General features: G+C 43.8%; 1 protein-coding gene across 2 annotated transcripts in view; it reads right to left on the bottom strand.

Moving 5' to 3' along the window:
• IKBKB (inhibitor of nuclear factor kappa B kinase subunit beta) overlaps positions 1-19630 on the bottom strand; it is a 61129-nt gene that overhangs the window by 31853 nt on the left and 9646 nt on the right. Inside the window, exons 2-5 of one of the 2 annotated variants that reach the window (XM_041752617.1) lie at positions 15042-15136; positions 14246-14382; positions 13969-14086; positions 11365-11434 (exon numbers count right to left, since the gene is read on the bottom strand). In XM_041752617.1, coding sequence (XP_041608551.1) covers positions 11365-11434; positions 13969-14086; positions 14246-14268 — 211 coding nt within the window. In that variant the 5' untranslated portion in view covers positions 14269-14382; positions 15042-15136. The remainder of the gene's footprint in view (positions 1-11364; positions 11435-13968; positions 14087-14245; positions 14383-15041; positions 15137-19630) is intronic. The other variant, XM_041752616.1, reaches the window with a different exon arrangement.

Genomic DNA, 19630 nt, shown 5'->3' with positions numbered 1-19630 from the left:
AATCTTTAAAACAACAACAACAACAACAAAAAAAAACTGGCCAGGAAATCAATGTTTCATTTGCAATCAACAGGGACAACAGAAAAAAAGGTTTTCTTAAAGGTTTAGTTCACATTCTTCAACATCAACTTGAATGCCCCCTTATCTGCCTCAGAAGGAAGGCCCCTACTGGTCAGAGGCTGAGGGATTTTCTGGTAAGGGGATCCCTGGGTGGCGCAGCGGTTTGGCGCCTGCCTTTGGCCCAGGGCGCGATCCTGGAGACCTGGGATGGAATCCCACGTCGGGCTCCCGGTGCATGGAGCCTGCTTCTCCCTCTGCCTGTGTCTCTGCCTCTCTCTCTCTCTCTCTCTCTCTGTGACTATCATAAATTAAAAAAAAAAACATAAAAGTGCTATGCTATTCTCTTAAATAGCTAAGTGGAACCTGAAATAAGAACTAATTGAAAACCCTTACCAAATTCTGGTAGACACTGGAGCTACACTCTCTACTTTAAACCCCACTCAGAGTCTACAGATGGGATTCTTTTTTTCTTTAAATTTTTATTTATTTATGATAGTCACACACAGAGAGAGAGAGGCAGAGACATAGGCAGAGGGAGAAGCAGGCTCCATGCACGGGGAGCCCGACATGGGACTCGATCCCGGGTCTCCAGGATCGCACCCTGGGCCAAAGGCAGGCGCTAAACCGCTGCGCCACCCAGGGATCCCTACAGATGGGATTCTTAAAGATTGGCAGAAGCCAGCTAAGCTGAGACTTCATTCTAGAGTCAGATATCTTTCTGATACCTCTCTAGAGTAAGCAGTAGAGAGAGGAAAAGAAAATGTCTTTTGCATCCTTCCTGGGAAGGCCTCTTGAGTCCAAAGGATCGTTTAAGACTACCAGGAATATTTACTGTTTGTCCCAGCTCAAATTTGACAAAATATTTGAAAGGATTTTTTTAAAGCAATATCTACACCCAACATGGGGCTTTAACTGACAACCCTGAGATCAAGAGTCCCACACTCTACCAACTGAGCTGGCCAGGAGCCCCTGAAAGGACTTTTTAAAAATAACACTGGTCAGAAGTTGGCCAAATTGGAAGCTGATAATCAGAGCCTGACAGGAATTGCTTCTCCCCTAAGCTAAAATAAAACTACATATCCAGAGGAAAAGAAAAAACTTCTGAAGCCTTTGTGGAGGGATTTACTAAAACACTGCAAAGACAAACAGCTCTAAATCCAGAACCTCAATCTTTTTTATTTTAGTTGGAAATCTTCTCCCTGATGTTAAAAAAAAAGCAAACTGCAGATAATGTGGCTTAAATGAGTGGGCCAGCCTATGGTATCATTTAAGTTACAGCCCAATTCCTTGAGATATTAAAACCAACTGTCCTTATCTTACGAGTCTTTGCAAAACCAGAAATGCAGCTCCAGAAACAATTTAAAGTCCACCTGTCCTTTTTACTAATTTCTAAACCTCTCCTACTTTTCTCAAAAGGCTTGTAAGGATTGTGAAAATTCTGACCCTAGGGAACAAAAGTACTTCTTAGAAGAACTTAAGTTCTTTCCCTGTGCCTTTGAGAGGTAAATGCTTTACCTAAAAACTCTTATCTAGACCATCCCCAATTCCTAGGACTGAAGAAAAAAAATCGGGGGAGGTTTTTCACAAATAAAAATTGCTACAGAAGCTCCCTTATCCCAAATCTGATCCACAGCTTCCATACAATTACTTTTAAGGACAGCTACAAATCTTAAGTGTCTTTCATACAAATATTGGTAGAAAAAGCTTTAGACATCTAGATAACCTTATTTCATCTCCCAGAAGCCTGACTTGGATCCAAATGATCCTTTATAAACTAAGGAGTTTTGCATTATCATACTCATCTTACTGCTAAAATTTTAAAGTGAAAGCTATAAGGTCTCTGTTTGCATATGTCTACACAATTACATTTGTCTATACATATGTGTGTTGTAGATGTGTAGGATTCTCTTCCTCTGAATGGTACTGCCAAAATTAATATGCAAAAGAGCTCTATTTAATTGGCTTAAAAACAAACAAGCATTTATATGATGTAAGTATTCCTAAAATTCTCAGAACTATAAGAGAAACTAACCTCAAATGCCTTTCAGGTTCACACTTTCTGGGAAAATACTTGGTGTTAAAGTTAATTTAAGTTTCTTGGTTTAATTAAAATAGACATGTCTTCAGCGTTGTCCGTACTGAATTTAATGCAGACATACATTTATTCTACATATGTTTACTAATCAAACAACCTCATTTATCATAATGTAAATTGTCATATATTCATATGATATCTATCTTATATCATCAACAGGAAAAATAACAGGATGATGGCTGACTTTGTCTGATGTCTCATGGAGCTTTCCTTGGTAGTCTAAACAGAAACGTATGCTTCTAAAAATTATTAAATATATTCATACATTTGCCAACATAACAAATATTGGTGCAACAGGCAGTTTACAGCCTGTTAAAGTGCTTAAGTTTTAGTTTTCACTAGAAACTAAGGTTTCTAAAGGTTAAAAATTCTAAATAATATGTAATCAAAGCTACTGGAAATAATAAGAGAAACATCTCTGTACCCAAGGAAAGCAGGGTGTGTGCTTTTGGTAAGAGAAGGTATGAGGAATGGAGAGGCATTTTTGTTGAAGGAAAAGACATTTTGTCCCAACGTGAAGCTAGTTATTTCAGAATAGGAAAGAGGAAAAACACAGGACAAAATGTGAATGTAAAAAAGATGTAGGTTTTTAAAAAAGGAATCTTTGGGCAAGGAATTTCATGTATGGTCAGGTTAGCTACGATTAAAATGAATTTATTTGAATAAAAAAGTTTTAATATCAAAAAGAAACTGGTGCAAAGTTAGAATTTGGTTTTCTCTCTGTTAAAATGACAAAGTTTTCTTGGACTATTGGTGTAAATGAAGTCTTTCTGATCCTGAACTACCTGGTATTTTGCAGAGGGCTCCTGGAACATCTCAAGATTTATTTTCTCTATACAAAGAGTATGTAAAACTAACTGGATTTGCTATGTTAAATTATATGGAAAGCACTGTCAAATAAGGAGTAATATTAAGCTTTCCTTATTCTTCATGTCTTAGAAGAATATTACCAGTAACAATTCCAGTTATTATCCTAAAATGTTATCACAGAAATCACTAAATTTCCTTATCAAATGAACTCTCATCAGTTCTTTAACAGTAGGTATTTTTAAGTCTTTGTCACTTGCAGAGAGTTACTATTCTACTCTGATGCTCTTTAGAAAGTGTTTCTGCACATGTGCTCCACCTTCAAGGAGAATGGGCTTGGACTTTGGAAAGAACTTTGGCAAGTACAGGATTCTGATAACTTTAAGATCATCATAAAACTGTCCTTAGTAAGAATTTCCAGAAATAATGGAAGAAGTGGATTAAAGCAGAATATAATTAAATGGGACTGAATAACCCAAGGAGGATGATTATGAACTTTTGTTTGAAACACTGCTGGTTCCTCCATGTTTTGTTTTTCCTTTCCAGATTTAAGGAAACTTTTAAAGCTACCTAGGACTTACAGCTATTTGACAAAGCATACCTTTGTAACAAAGGTATGGGTGAAGCATTTCCTTTTTCTCCCTATCTGATCCCTCTAGAAACCAGAAACCCTTGAGTATTCTTTTCAAGATAATATAGTTAGGTATTTGTGTAAGTTCAATAAGACTCTCTTCTCCTTGTAACAGGACACAATTAGAAATGTGGGCTATATCACCAAGGACTTGACTGAAATGTCACATTTATGAGAGATGTGTATAGACTCAGATATGATCAGACAGTTTAAGAAACTGCTAGGAAAAAAACTCATTTGGTACTTTGCTTATAAGAGGGTCCTAGCAGCCTTACCAGATGAATAAGAAAGATCACTTCCTGGCAGGCCCAGACACCTCAGGATATTTAGGGGAACCTTGAGAAGAGAGAAATTCACCCAAATTATTGGTATTGCAGGTAAAATCTGATGGTAAATCCTTGGCATGGCCTCCTGGCCTCAGAGGCTTATAAGGGTTCAATCTGATTCCTTACGACAGGTTCCACAAAGCAGTCTTAAAAGGAGCTTACATGGCTAATCATTATTCCTGCTGCATTTCTATTAAGTAAACAGGCCAAGTTCAATGCAAACAATTCAGTTTTACTGTAATTAACTTTAACTTAAAAAATAGGGGTAACTGTAGAGAGAAAAATTGTACTTTTGTAGATATTAGATTCCAGTACTGTTAATTTTCTTTGAGGTTTTGTTATAGACCTATAAACTAGATTGGATCCTGATAGTTTCTTCAAATATCTGCCTATGACTCTCCAAACTAATGTTTCTAATTTTCTCCCACCCTTCTGATTTGGAATCAATAAAGACAAATATTAATTGCCCTTGAATCTCCTTGGAAGGGACAACGCCAGGTCTTCCTCACCCACTAGATGGTAGCCAGACTTCAGGGATGTAGGTTGACGTCTACCAATTAAAAAGGGCTCCTTCAGACTTTGGGAACTACACACCAGCTGAAGACCTCAAAATCAAATTGACTAGGAAGAAATAGCTAACACCAACGTAGACTACTTCCACCTAAGCCACCAGATCAAGACTTCATACTTTTAACACGAGATCCTTTCTTCCTCCTTCTCTATCCTTTATTCTGGCACTAGCCTGGAAAGATAACACCATCACCTGTATCTCGCAGGCCTTTGCTAAGGGGGGTAATCCAACCTGCAAACAACCGTTGGGTATGCCACAATGCCAGTAGTTCTATAGTTCTGCCTCTTACACACCTCTGATTTCCAATGTGTCAGTTTCTCTAGAATAAACTTGGCCCCCTCTCTACGGTGTCAGACACCCTAACCCTGAGGGTCCATTTCCCAGTCTCTGGTTAACAATCCTAAACCCAGGGAACCTTGAAGTCAGGCTGTACATAAAGAAAGGGACACAAGAGAAGGGTAACCAAAATAAAAACCACCTGCATGGTCTACCAACCCTTAGATTTTGCTGGCCTCTATTCCAGTCCTGTGCTAGGACTCAAATGGGAATTACCAGGAGGCATTCAAAATTAGCTCCCTCTGGCAGATCCTTGCCTTCCCAGTTGGGAGTACAAATGATCAAGAACCTCACAACTCTTAGAGCAATAGCTGCCCAATAAAAATCCTTAGACTAAAAAAAAAAAAAAAAAAAATCCTTAGACTCTAACAAAGTACTTCATAAAAGGACAGTCCTCGATTATCTGGAAACTGAGCAAGGTGTCTGTGCTCTGGCCAACACTGCTTACTGCCCCTGGATTAACACTTCTGGAGAAGGTAAAACTCAGCTACATAAAATCACTGAACTAAGCCATCTGGCTTAACAAACGGACTCAACACAGTCTCTCTTTGTTTGATTTTTATTGGTTTGGGTCTTGGGGACCATGGCTTTGAAGTATCCTCTAGACACCACGAGTTACCCTGCATATAATAATCATAGTAATCTCCCTGGTACACTGTATTTCCTCAAAAAGTTTTAAATGCCAGTTCATGGCTACTAACCATCAAATGATCTCCCCAAGACTGGAATGTTAAAAAATGAAGAGAGTTACTGACTAAAACAGTGAACCTGAAGTCATGACCAGTGAATACTACAGAGATTCGGCAAAGTCATGGTCTATGAATAACCACAGAGCACCAGCAGAAACTATAAGAACTTCAGAGCCATAGCTGGGGGTGATGCTAATACCACTATAATGATTTTGAAATCATACAAATATATAATTTTGATCATATCTCAGTTAAGTCTGATCAAAAGGGAAGGATTGTTAAGAGATGACAGGCAAAAAATAGAGTCACTTGTGCTAAGCCCACATCACCAAACTGAGACTTAATACCTAACCTAACTGTAGATTCAGCCTCTCCCAAAATGTAATCTTATTCAGTGTGGAATTACCTGGTCTGCACTAATGAGGTAATCTGCCTGATGGGACCCCTGCCATCCTCAAAAGAAAGGTGACCTTACCTGAAACAATCCTCTCTTTGCTAGTAACTTCCTTGTCCTGGCCCCTTCTGCCTGTCAAAGTCTTTCATTATGTACAGCTCTTCAGAGCTCCTTTCTATTTGCTAGATCGGATGCTGCCCAATTCATGAATCACTGAATAAAGCCACTAAGATCTTTACAATTTACTCAGTTAAAATTTGTTTTTTAACATTTAACACTACTGTGTGCCAGTCACTCCACCTTCACTGGACCTTCCAACCACAACAAATTAGAAGGCCAAGTGTGAACACGTGGAGAAAGACTGAATCCAGCTGGGGGGTTCCCGGCTAAAATAACCCCTGTGATTAATCAGCAAGGTAGCAAGGCAGCCATACCAAGTGCTGAGAGAAAACTACAAAACCATTCTTGTTTGTTCAACAAGTACTGATAAAGTGTCTTGTATTTCCTAGGTATTGTGGAAAATGTGCCACTGAGGCAAGGCGTTTTCTTCACTTACTGCAGGGTCTGGCCAGTGGCCCCTCACACCAGAAATCTGTCCCCACTGTCAAGCACAGGGAATAGAGAGGAGAAATGGGATATGTGACTCGAAGGAGGGCCGAAAGGATCTGGAGCCTTGAAATGAAAGGGTATAGAGCAGGAAGAGGGCGAGTTCTAGAGACAAGATTCGTGTCTGGGTGACTGATGGGAAAATGGGCTGGTGACACAAGAAAGGGATGCCAGGAAGGGATCTGGCTTAAGGAAGAAGTCTAGGACTTGGTAATGGCTTTGGGAGAAGTATACAGACACGGGTAATGGAGTTAAGCAGAGAGCTCAGGGTTGAATACACAGACTCTGGAGAGAATATGGCTGATAAGGAGGTTGTGAGAATAACGTGGCAAAGAGAATACTGGAAAGCAGTGGGTGGTCAGTCCAGGCACAGAGAGGGGCAACGGGGACGGAGCAGGAATGAAGAAAAAGCCACACAGACAAAACTCTGGGGGAAGATGATGCATTAGGGGAGAGGCAGGAGACACTGGGTATGCAGTCAGGCTGGGACAGTGGAGAGGGCGTCAAAGATGTTCTGGGGCGCCCATTCTGACAGCCAGCCCCCTAGATGATGAAAATGGAATATCGAGTTAGAAGGGACCTTAGAGGCCGCCTAGCCCAAACCCTTCATTTTAAAGTTGAGGACGGCAGCCCAGGTGGCTCAGCGGCTTAGCACCGCCATCAGCCCAGGGCCTGATCCTGGAGACCCAGGATCTAGTCCCACGTTGGGCTCCCTGTATGGAGCCTGCTTCTCCCTCTGCCTGCGTCTCTGCCTCTCTCTCTCTCTCTCTGTCTCTCATGAATAAATACATAAAACCTTTAAAAAATAAATAAATAACTAAAATAAAGTTGAGGACATATAGCCCCAGAGAGTTACCACAGTTTCCCATAGAGAAGAAATGAAAAGACAAATAGACCAAAAGGTCCTTGCCCAGGGTGACAGAGCTGGGAACTTGGAGAAGCCAGAAATGAAAGCCAGTTGTCTTCTCTTTTATTATTAGTAGTCCATTTATGCTTTCCAACATACTTTATATACCAATGATCTGAATTGCTGAGATCGGGTAATCCTGTTATGTTCTAAGTCCACAATTAGAAACACTAAATAGAAAGGCCAATTTGAATGATGTTCTCTTCCCTAAAGCCCTGTATTCCCTTTGAACCTCTCTCTGCCTTTTAATGCTGAAGCATGGCTGCCTACGAGGCATGGCCACAACAGACACAGATGGTGACTTGGAGAATGAGGCACCGATGAAACGGGGAGGCGGGGTTCCTGAAGGTTCCAAGGACAAGATGGTCTGTTCCCGCAGTAAATTGGCCATCCAGAGAGTCAAGGAAGATCGACTGAGACTTAAGACCCAAGGCGGTCACAGAGATCACACAACCAGACCACCCAGCTGGGCAGGGCACGCACAGGCAGGTCCCCCTCAGGCAGGGGAATCACGGGCCTCCAGAGTGTCCATCTGTCCTTCAACCTTGAGTGCTCAGCTCAGGAGGAAACACACTGCAATGTTTTCCAAAGGATAATGAGCAAGCCTACTTAAATAGAGTCCACTTAGATGTAACTTCCTTGAGCTATTTTAGGGTTATGTGGAAATTCAGATCATTTCCAGCTGCCTCTGTACCTGTCTCTGGATCTCTTACCAGCATAAGAGAATAATGCCTAATAGGTCTGTCCTGGCATGTGCTCACCAGGCAACAGCTTATTTTCTCATATTTATGCTGTAGTATCTTCCTGGTCAATTTAAAGTTCACTGAAAAAATCTTCTCTATTATCTTGATGCTGCTCTGAGTGGGCATCTCTGTACAATCAGTGGCACAGAGGAGGTTACGTTAAAACAGGTTTAATCCAGAAGAGAAGACTCTGACTTCTGGACCCAGTGGTCAAGGGTGTGGCTCTGACACTTATCTGAAGCCAACCTGGCAGAGAACAGCAGTGGCAACTCCAACAAAGGAAACAGGGCTGGCACTTGGAACAAACTGGAACAAAATATGCTCAGGAAATGTTTCAGAATACAAAAGAGCTAGCTTAGATGTGCTCCAAGAAAAGCTTTTGAACTCCCGCTCAGTGGTGAGATCCTTGCAAAAGAAATAAACTTGATAAATCCTGTACACAAATCAGAAATGGGAAGGAGAAGTATAATACAAGCTTATCAACAACCTCTGCCACAACCACAACACTAGGGGATGTGACTGCTTCCAGAAGATGAATGACACAGGAACAGGTCTGAAGGGTAACCGTTTCTAGGAAAGGAACGTCACAAGACAACCACCAACCTGGTTTACCAGATCCCAAATCAGGATGACAGGTCTTTCAAAAGGGATGCTATTAATCCAAATACAGAGTGGGGAAGGACATGAGAATGGAACAAACATTTGCTGACCGCATGTTATGCCAGGAGCAGAAAATACTGTGCCGGTGGCTTTTGGTATATCACCTCACTTTATCCTCATAACAACTCTAATGAGGTGACAGTCTCATTTTATAATAAAAGAGATGTTCTTAAAACCTAGGTGACATGCCTAAAGTCACAATGCCAATAAATGGAGGATTGAGTATTTGACTTGGGACTGTAAATTATATGTGGACATCTTTTTTTTTTTTTTTTAAATAGATCCTTACTTATTTTAATTTCCTTTAGGATTTATGTCTTTCATTTGACATTTACAGAAAAGCTGCTATATAAGATACCACTATTCCAGATGCTGACAATACAGCAATGACTAAAATCTCTGCCTTCAGGAATTTAATTCTAGGGACACCTGGGTGGCCCAGATCATATCCCAAGGTCCTGGGACTGAGCCCCTCCCTGCTCAGTTGAGAGCCTTTTTTTCCCTCTGCCTCTGCCCCTGCTTGTGCTTGCTCTCTCACTCACTTTCTCTCAAATAAATAAGAACTTAATCCCAGTGTATTAGTACTCCAAAAGTTAATCATTTCCAACTTAGGGTTTCTCTTTCTCACAAAGAGAAAAGATAAGGAATCAGTGACCTAAAGAATTTCAATATTCATCCACCTACAGGAGAGCTGAAATGCATACACACTTGGAAGTTTACCAGTATTCACTATTCTGACTTACATATAACTTAAACACACACTTAAAACTTCAATACGTAATATGAAAGCTGTCACATCAGTCAGTGGTAACTGGATATTAAAGGCCAGACCAAAGAAGATGCAACCAGTAGAGGCTCTATTAATATCACTAGAGAATCACTTGAGGAAGTAAAAGTTATACGAGGAAGTAGAAAATTCTGTACTCCAGCCAATAAAATGAAAACCTTAATAACTATATGCTGAATGTAAAAATAATCTCACTGATGAAAGAAAGTATCTGAGAGAATAAAATTTTTAAAAAATGACTTAAACCACTAATCAGAGAGAAATAAAATAAGCTTCCCACAAGGAGCAAAAGAATATTCCCCAACCTACTAACCTGCCTTTAACCCAACTCAACAGAGAATAAATAATTTGGCCACTAGGGTAACAAGACAATCAAGTATTGTCTAAGTAAAACTTGGCTTGGCAAGCCATGTGGCAAAGTGTCAGGAAAATAGGTGGGATTCTTAACCTATGCACCAGACCCTCTAGGCAGACAGAGAGGGCCCTTCCAGTAGACCCACAGAGGCCAACTCATGAAGGAATTGGCCTGGCGAGTTAGTGGTGGACGCCCATTCAAGTCAGATAAAAGGGGTGTGACGTCAACTCATCCTCACTGTGAACTCCATCCAAAGGACAAAGATGTGGAATAAAGAGGGAGGTGGAATTTTCTATGTCAGGTTGTTTGGATCCTAACTTGATGTCAGTGCTGGCCTCTCCCTCCCCTCATTTCCTTCTTGCCCACCCTCTATGAAGAGTGGCACAGGGTAAGGGTAAGGTGGACCCACACTGGCACGGCAAAAATGTTGTAGAGACTAGAGGCCTACCTATCCTACCAGGTTTACATATGTGGCAAAATGGTAAGGGCTGGTGAACCCAGCTGAAAGGCACGTGGGTTTCACTGTACTACTCTTTCAACTTTCCTGTACACTTGACATTTTTCTAAAGTATAAAAATAAAAAATGTTTGAGCAAACGAAAAGCATGCAGCTTCAAAGTGTTTGCAATGGAAAGGAATGAAGATGGTATCAGTGCCTACATGTGGGGCACACACTCAGTGGTAAGCTCTGGATAACTTTAAATTTTAAATCTCAAACTATCAACTTCTACGAATAAGCTGGAAGATTAAAAAAAACAAAACAAAACAAAAAAAGGTTTGGGTCAGGCCCTCTCTCACTTCTGCTGTCCGTTTCTCTAGGCCGGAGCCCTGTGCTGGTCAGGTGGCCCCCCAACCATGTTCCTGCCCAAGGCAGGTGCCAGGGTCCAGAACCTTGTATCTGAGCTCTCTGGTCTAAGGTCACTCTTTGCCCTGACCTTCTCAGACAGTGTGGCAGACACTATCATCTGAGGACAGTAACAGTACCAAAGGATTAAACGGGAGTTTTTCCTATGGCTATAATTGGCAAAAGAACTGCCAATGTGGAAGTGGAAAAATTAGTTGCCAAGGGATGAAATTCATTCAAATGACAACCTGTCCCACTGCTGGCCATTCCAGGAAAGTAGGGAGTGGAGCTTTTTAATGGGAAGGAAATCTGTTATTCTATATACATAATTCACTCTATGACTGAGTCCGGAAGGAAGGGAAATCTATTTGAGTTCAGTACCTGTCTGAGTAGCCCTCTGTTGACCTCCCCACCCTGTCTGTACCCCTGTCAACTCCACCCTCTGGAAGGAACAGAGGACCAAAATATCTCCCCCCTGTGCTCCGCAGGGACTCCCAGGGACCCCACACACTCTCCCTGAAGGGCACAGCCTGATTTCCAGGGCTGGGATTTACCGATGTCACTCAGCAGGGTGAGGATGGCTCCTTCCCGCAGGCCACAGCAGTTCTCAAACTGGTTCAGGTACTGTCAAGAAGTTGAAAAGAAGCATCAGAGTGAGCAGTCCCTAACCACCAACAAGCCCACAGTGTGTTTTACCAGCAGGAGTCATTTGAGTGCCAACCCCAGCTCTGGGCTTTGGGGATCTGGGCAGCAAGACTGGGAGGCACTGGCCCTAGGTGGAGGAGGAGGAAGCAGCAATGAGAACCCCCACAAGTGCTCAGTCAGGTACTCACAGGTGAGGTATCTCATTCTAAGGTGACGGATTCTCATTCTCACCTGAGCTGCAGTTCTGAGGGAGATGGGCCAAAGGCTATGCTCAGCCACAGTGGGAGCACAGCTCCTGAGAGGCCTGCAGAGGGTGAAGTGGAAGGTACTCCCTGAAAACCACGCTCTGGCCGCTTCCCCGACATGGCCTCACTGGGTGATGATGGTGGTCGGGAATGCATAACGAGCACTTACTATGTACCTGGGACCAAGCAAACCCTGCACAGATCGGCTCAGCGGAGCTCTACCTACACTGGGTCATATCATCCTCCCACTGCCACCAACACAAGCACTGTTGGGGTTTCCACCTCACGAGTCAGGAGCCTGAGACGGAGGGGTGCCGTGATGTCTGCTCACACAGCCATTGCAGGGCAGCCCTGGAACATGAAGCCACATCTATCTGAGGCCTGAACTCAAACATGTGCCCTCTTTGCCCCCCTGGCCCGGGCTCAATACACTGCTGGCAATTGGCCTCAAATGAAAACAACGAAGAAAATAACTTCCAACTGAGGGTTATGGTCATTAACTAATATTTATATCCAAGAGCATCCAAGAGCCTGTTTCCTGAGCTGGGCATATACATTTCACTCTTTCAGTCCGTTCTGGCTTCTACACCTGCTCATGGGCTAGCCAAGGTCGTCTCTCTGTGCCCAGGGGAGCAGACTCTGAACTTTTAAGAGGAGGGAAAGACAGGCTACTTCATTTGGAGAACAGAGAGAACTGAGGTCCCAGGTGCTCTGGGCAGCCCACCCCCAGGTACAAGACTGCAAGGACTGCCTGCCTGCCTCCCTCAGATCACCCTGTGCCCCACACATCAGGTCAATCGTGCTGCTGTGTGCATCATCATCTTCCCTGGCTGATGAGGTCTTCACTGCCTACCAGAGATCGAGTCTCGGGCTTCTGAGCCCTCCGCAATCTGGTCACTTCCCACCAACTCCCACACTACCCTCTAAGAACCACTCACTCAACCGCAACAACATGACTGTCTCCTATTTTAAATAACTGCATTTGGTAATCGGATGATTGTCAAAGGTTATGAAAATAAAGAGGAAAACTGAAGCACTATCAAGTCTCCCATTTCCATTCACTATCAGTCCCCTGCCTATAGGTCATGCCAATGACTGTTCGCATCCTGCCATGGCCCTCCCATGACCTGCCTATCTCCCATGGCAGGAGAAAGCCAGGCGAGCAGATCAACCCTTGTGGGAAATTTCCTTTACAAAAAGAAGGCAGAAGGGGCCAGAAAAGTAAGGAGAACAGCACACGATGCTGGGCCCAGGAAGCTGCCGTGTCAGGAAAGAAGAAATGCCTGGGTACCCTGCTCCCCACCCTCCCCATATAATATCGTGGCCTTTCTTCTAGCATGAAGAGTACAGGAAGGTGTGCACTAACAGACCAACCTCTTTTCAACACAAAAACAACTTAGTTGTCTAGAGCTTTTATTTTTCCTCCTCCTATGTGGCACCATTCAGTTTCATAGACAGAGAGGTGGCCTGCGGTTGGCTTCCCACTGCAGCTGTGTGAGGCCTGCTACTCCACCTCATCGTTCTAGGCCATAATCTCCATCCTTCACACAGCAATCCCGCTGTACCAACATCACAGGGATGTTGAAAATCAAACCAGGCCAAGTATAAAAGCAGGTTGTACGAGCCAGTTTCAGAAAACGTTAGGGAAGGTGGACAGGCGCAATTGTCCCCAAGACAAGGAAGGGCTGCCACCACTGCCCAGTGGCAGTGTATGTTCTCATAAAGAGAAGTTAATGTGCTAAAGGGACGAACGCCCAGATGATGAGTCAGTGGTGGCTCTGGAACGTCGGCCCAGTTCCCTGATTATGAAGTCAGCTCCCTTCCTGCCTTACTCTGTGACCCTGGGTGCAGCACTGCCACATCTGTGGGACAAAACCCCTCCTAATAAGGACAGCAGTGACGCTGATGCACTGAAGGATTGTGGTGGCCCTAACATGCCCAGGGAAGAAAAGTTTGTTTTGGAATTTGTCCAGTCTTCCCTGTCCTCAAAACCTGGTGACTTTTCTTTTCATTTTAATAATCACTGTGCAGTACATACAGCAAGCCCTTCCCTGACTTTCTCGTAAAAGCTTCTGATTCAGTCTCTTGATTCACATCACGCACATGTCACCCCACCCCAAGCATGGGATGGGGGATCTGAAAAGAAAAAGTAAGCCCACTGCAATCCCTGTGGCTGCCTGAGCTTCCTGATGATGAAATGGTGGTGCAAAAGGCGTCCCCACTGCCCCTGCCCAGACGGACTGCGCCCTGCTACCCTGGAAGCCTCACCTTTCGGAGATCTCCTCCTTGGCAGTACTCCATGGCCAGCAGGGGCAGGTCATTGGGAGCCAAGTTCTGCATCCCCTCAGGGACATCCCGGGCAGCCACCACATTGGGGTGGTTCAGCCTAGGAAGGAGAGACCAATGAGGGAAAAACCCAGGCTTTGGCTCAAACCCATTCCCCTCCTTTGTCCATGTCTCAGCAAAGCTTTACAACAGAGGCCTGGACTAGCCAAGGGCCCTCAGGAGTAAACAGGAGAATAGAGGTCAGGAACGGGCTACTTACCTTGGTGCCCGGTCAGTTAGCATCCACCCAGCTCTACTTTCAGCACCACGAGCTCAAGGACTGTGAGTGCATCATGTGCAACTTAAGTTTCTTTAGAGTGCCCCATATCAAGTCCTCACTGTACTTCGAAACTGCTTCTAAAAGCATAGAAAGTAGAGGGACTTCCAATCTCATGCCATTCAAGCAGGGATAGGGGGTGTGTGTGCATATGTCTGTGTGTGCAAACAAGGTGATACCTCTGTTTTTTAAGAGGTTCATAGAAGGAGCACCTCTATGTTTGAGGTCTTCCAAGATGACTCAGTTGCTAGTTTACCTAAATGCTGACCTACCCCCTCACTACCAGGGAGGACAGATCCATCCAGGGGCTGACAGTCCCTGTACCCACACAGGAGAAGTAAGTACCTGCCATTAGTTCACAGCAGTAGAGAGGAGCATACCACCTTAGAATTGGAAATAGAGGAGGGAAGAGAAGCATCTTTGGTGACAAAGGAAAATGCACTGTGATGGCTATTTTAAATTATTTAATATGAGAAATAAAACTGACCAAAAGTAAGGCTCAGTGTTGGACACTAATGGCCACTCCTCTAGAAGTCATCTGTTAATCCTGACGGAGGGACTGAGATTTATGATTTTCTTTCCTGGATGTAGCATGTGGGGTGGTTGCTCCAGATCCCAAAGCTCAGAGGGCTCCCTCCAGATTTCATTTCCATGCCCCAATGGGGCCCCTCAGCTCCTGTGGTCTCCTCATCCCCCTGCAATGCCGGCCCTGTCTCAGTTTGGTGTACTGGGCCCTCACCTTCTCATGATCTGAATCTCCAGGCACCACCGCTCTCGATTCCGGGGACTGAGCTCCTGCCGGCACTGCTTGATAGCAATCTGCTCACCTGTTTCCTGCAGAGAGAGCACACACGGGGACGAGATGAGCAAAGCCCACATCCCAACCCACTGAGAAAGCCATGGGTCAAACATAAACTTGTATCCTTAGGGCCCAAAGCATGGATCACAGGACCCCTGGGATCCCAAGGCCCACATATGTACCCACTGATGGATGGTCCCAAGTCGCTCACCAGCCTATCAGGCTGGCCTCCACACCTTTGCCTCTTCCTTGACTTTCTTGTTTCTAGCCATCCAGAGTCAACACCAAGGCCCTGTTTGGTTCCCACCTCCTCCATGAAACCTCTGCTAACCATTCCTGTGAAAGATATTTCTCACTTCTCTGAGCCCCAACTGCTAGATAGAACCATATGACATTGCTGGTATTGACCATTTTGACTTACACAAATGGCACTTCTTTATAACTCAACCTAACAATGCCACATGCTTCCATTGTTCATACAAGAGTGTTGTCTCCCCAGAGAAGGCAAGTCTAGCATGGTGGCTGGAACACAAGATGATTCAAGTTAGCATTTACTAGCTCTGTGACCTGGGGCAGAGTGCTTGATCTGACTCAGTTTCTTCATCTGTAAAATAAGAATACCTATACCCACCTTCTAGGGCTATCATGAAGCTTAGCACCTATCAGTGTCCAGCCCCTAGGAGGTGTTCAATAATGCTACTGGGAACAGACCCATGTTATGCAAGTACTCCTGGCATTTAAAATCCTTGGAAAGTTGGCTCTGCTCTGCCTTTCCAGCCTCTCTCCCAAGAGGCCACCCTGGGCATCTGACATTGCAGCTGGATTAGACCACCTGTCCAGTCCTATGCTTTTCTAGTCTACACTTTGCTCACATGGGTACACAGGCACTACCAAAGCCTACCTCATCAGGCTCTTACCTTGCTCTCCAAACAGGCAACTCCTTCATTACACATATCTACCAAAGACTTATTTTCTGTTCATAGGGTTATACTATTTTCTATGTTAAATTACAGGCTTCCCCATCTTCATGTACTTTAACCTCTTCTCCAGTAACTAGCACACTGCCCTTAGCAGAGATTTTGTGAATGGAAAAGAAGGCAATCAATAAAACATTTTTAGATAATTAACAGACTGCCTGGGTCTGAGGATTTCCTTGGTTCTCTAGACAACACCAAGAATCCCAGGGAACAGACTAAAAGGAAAGAGCCCTAAGACCACAGTGCTGACAGCAGCAGGGACAGTGGCTCTGGCCTCAGGTGCTCTGACCACAACAGGGGGTGACCACTACATGGCTGCCCTCTCCTTAGGCCCGTAGGGGCCTCCAGGATGGCTGAGGGACAGTTGATGCCTGTAGCTATGCCCCTGGTGGCATCAGCCGAAAGCTGGTCCTGCCATCAGTGAGCAAGCTGACTCATACCAGTATCCTGTATACTGTGGGTACATGCAGCAACAACCTCCCCAACAGCCTTATATACGAGGGAAGAGCCAACGCCTGCAACTGGTTACACTAAATCCTTCAACAAGAAAAGATTTCAGAACAGTACCAAAATTCTACTACTTGCCCAATGGAAGGATATTCTAGAGATCCTGACAGATCATTTTCTTAGTTTTGTCATTTTATGAAAATGCATACTGAAAAGAATTTCAGTTCTTGTAAGTGTAGCAATTCACATGGTGCCCAATGGAACTTTAAAAAGACATATGTTGAGGGGCATCTGGGTGGCTTAGTTGGTTGAGGGTCAGACTCGGCTGCAGCTCAGGGCTTGGTGCTCCGTGGGGGTTCTGCTCAAGATTCTGTCCCTACTTCTCCTTCCCCTTCCCCCTCTGCTCCTCTCCCTGCTCACACATCTCCCCCCACCACACTAAATAAATAAATAAATAAATAAATAAATAAATAAATAAATAAATAAATAAATAAATTCTAAAAAGATACATTGGGAACCATGGCAGGACCTGCCAGTGTGCACATGGTTGTCCTTACAGCGGCAGAACTACAATCGCAGCCACACATTTAACAAACTGGCCATGATCCCTGCCAGAACAAAGACTCACACAGTAAGAAAAGGAGCAATAGAAGTCACCTAATGAGCAGAAGTTGTCTCATAAAATCACTGAATCACTGATCATTAGACCAGTCCCTAAAACTGACATTCAAGAAAGATAAGCTTCAGAAATAAGGTGGAAGCATCTTCTGCTTCTTGTAGCTCCAATGCCAGAAAACAGATAGGACATCTCTACGATCCTCTCAGAAGTTGCTTCTAACAAATCCTAATATTGCTGTGGTTAAGCTGTGTGTCATACAGTTACCTCACATGTCTACATTAAAAAAAAAAAAAAAAAAACAAAAGAAACCTACTGAAATAGAATTCACATACCACACAATTCATCCATTTAAAGTGGGCAGTGTAACAGTGTGGGGTATAGTCAGAGTAGTAGAACAAAAACCATAAATCAATTTTAGAACATGTTCATCACTCCTGGAAGAAACTCCGTATCCATTAGCTGTCACTCTTCCCCCAGCCCCATGAGCAAGAGCAAACCACCTATCTTTACAGATTTGCCTGTTCTGAATTTTCACATGAATGGATGGACTCACACAATATGTGGTCTTTCGTGGTGGCTTCTTTCACTTAGCATGATGTCTCCAAGGCCCACCCATTTGGTAGCCACATGTCTACTTTTGTAAGGACAAACACTCTTGGGTGCAGCCCGTGGCACTAATAACCAGGTCCTGCCACACCATTCACACATTGTTACTGGAGTCCCGTTGTTTGGCCTAGATCCTGAGGTACTCTCTGAAGAAGAGCTGAACTCTTTCAAAAATCGTAAATCCTGTTGCTACTGAAGCAATTAGTACAGTTGTACAAGCAAACTCGGGTAGAAATCCATCTAAATCTTTTCATGAGTTAGGGAACATGTGAAAATACTGTCTCTTCTTTTTTTTTTTTTTTGGTATCTCATTGTTGTTTTATTTTTATTTTTTTTAATTAATTTTTATTGGTGTTCAATTTACCAAAATACAGAAAAACACCCAGTGCTCATCCCGTCAAGTGTCCACCTCAGTGCCCGTCACCCCTTCCCCTCCAACACCCGCCCTCCTCCCCTTCCACCACCCCTAGTTCGTTTCCCCGAGTTAGGAGTCTTTATGTTCTGTCTCCCTTCCTGATATTTCCCAACATTTCTTCTCCCTTCCTTTATATTCCCTTTCACCGTTATTCATATTCCCCAAATGAATGAGAACATACACTGTTTGTCCCTCTCCGATTGACTTATTTCACTCAGCATAATACCCTCCAGTTCCATCCACGTTGAAGCAAATGGTGGGTATTTGTCGTTTCTAATTGCTGAGGAATATTCCATTGTATACATAAACCACATCTTCTTTATCCATTCATCTTTCGATGGACACCGAGGCTCCTTCCACAGTTTGGCTATTGTGGCCATTGCTGATAGAAACATCGGGGTGCAGGTGTCCCGACGTTTCATTGCATCTGAATCTTTGGGGTAAATCCCCAACAGTGCAATTGCTGGGTCGTAGGGCAGGTCTATTTTTAACTCTTTGAGGAACCTCCACACAGTTTTCCAGAGTGGCTGCACCAGTTCACATTCCCACCAACAGTGTAAGAGGGTTCCCTTTTCTCCGCATCCTCTCCAACATTTGTGGTTTCCTGCCTTGTTAATTTTCCAATACTGTCTCTTCAATTGACCTACAGACTGTTGGATCTCACAAAATGTTATACCCTCCACATCATGCACTTCCCAATTCTTCTGTCTGTTCTCAAACCGATTTGAATTTGCTTTCAAGTTTCACTTCCCCTTCATGTTCAGACTCAAACATTTTAGCCCAGTTCTATGGTAACTCTGTCAATGGCAGCTCTGCCATGCCAGTAGAGGTGCTTGTTTCCGGTCAGGTGGGATCTCCATGGAAACTGAGACTGGCACGCACAGTTCTACAACTGATGGGCCAAGTGTAAAACGAGGTAATAGTGCTGAGGGAGTCCATTCACCATGTACCATTTTGATGGACAGTCTGATAAGTAACAGTTCAGCAAGAGATACTGCAACTCACGGTTTGTTACCTCAGAATGATCCAGAACTTAAATCAAGGTATTTAAAGATCTGCATCTATTTTAACTTCAATATACAGAACAGTGTGTTAGGTTTTTGTTTTTGCCCTTTTTTCACTGCTGCTACTAACAAACTGCCACAAACTTAGTGGCTTAAAAAAACACAAATTTATTTCCTTACAGTTCTGAAGTTCAGAAGTCTGGTACAGATCTCAATGGGCTAAAATCAAGATGTCAGCAGGACTATGTTCTTTTCTGGAAGCTTTGGGGGAGAATATATTTCCTTGATCTTTGCAGCTCCTAGAAGCTGCCTGTATTTATTGGCCCAGGGTCCCTGCCTCCATCCTCAAAGCTAACAAGGACCACTGACTGTTACATTGCATCATTCTGACCCTGACTGTCCTGCCTTCCTCTCCCACTTCTAAGCGCCTTGTGATTATGCTGGGCTGACCAGATAGTCTG

This window comes from Vulpes lagopus, chromosome 4, assembly GCF_018345385.1.
Source record: "Vulpes lagopus strain Blue_001 chromosome 4, ASM1834538v1, whole genome shotgun sequence".
Classification (NCBI taxonomy): Eukaryota; Metazoa; Chordata; class Mammalia; order Carnivora; family Canidae; genus Vulpes; species Vulpes lagopus.
Note: the sequence above shows the minus strand (reverse complement) of the source record. Positions and strands in the feature narration are given on the sequence as shown.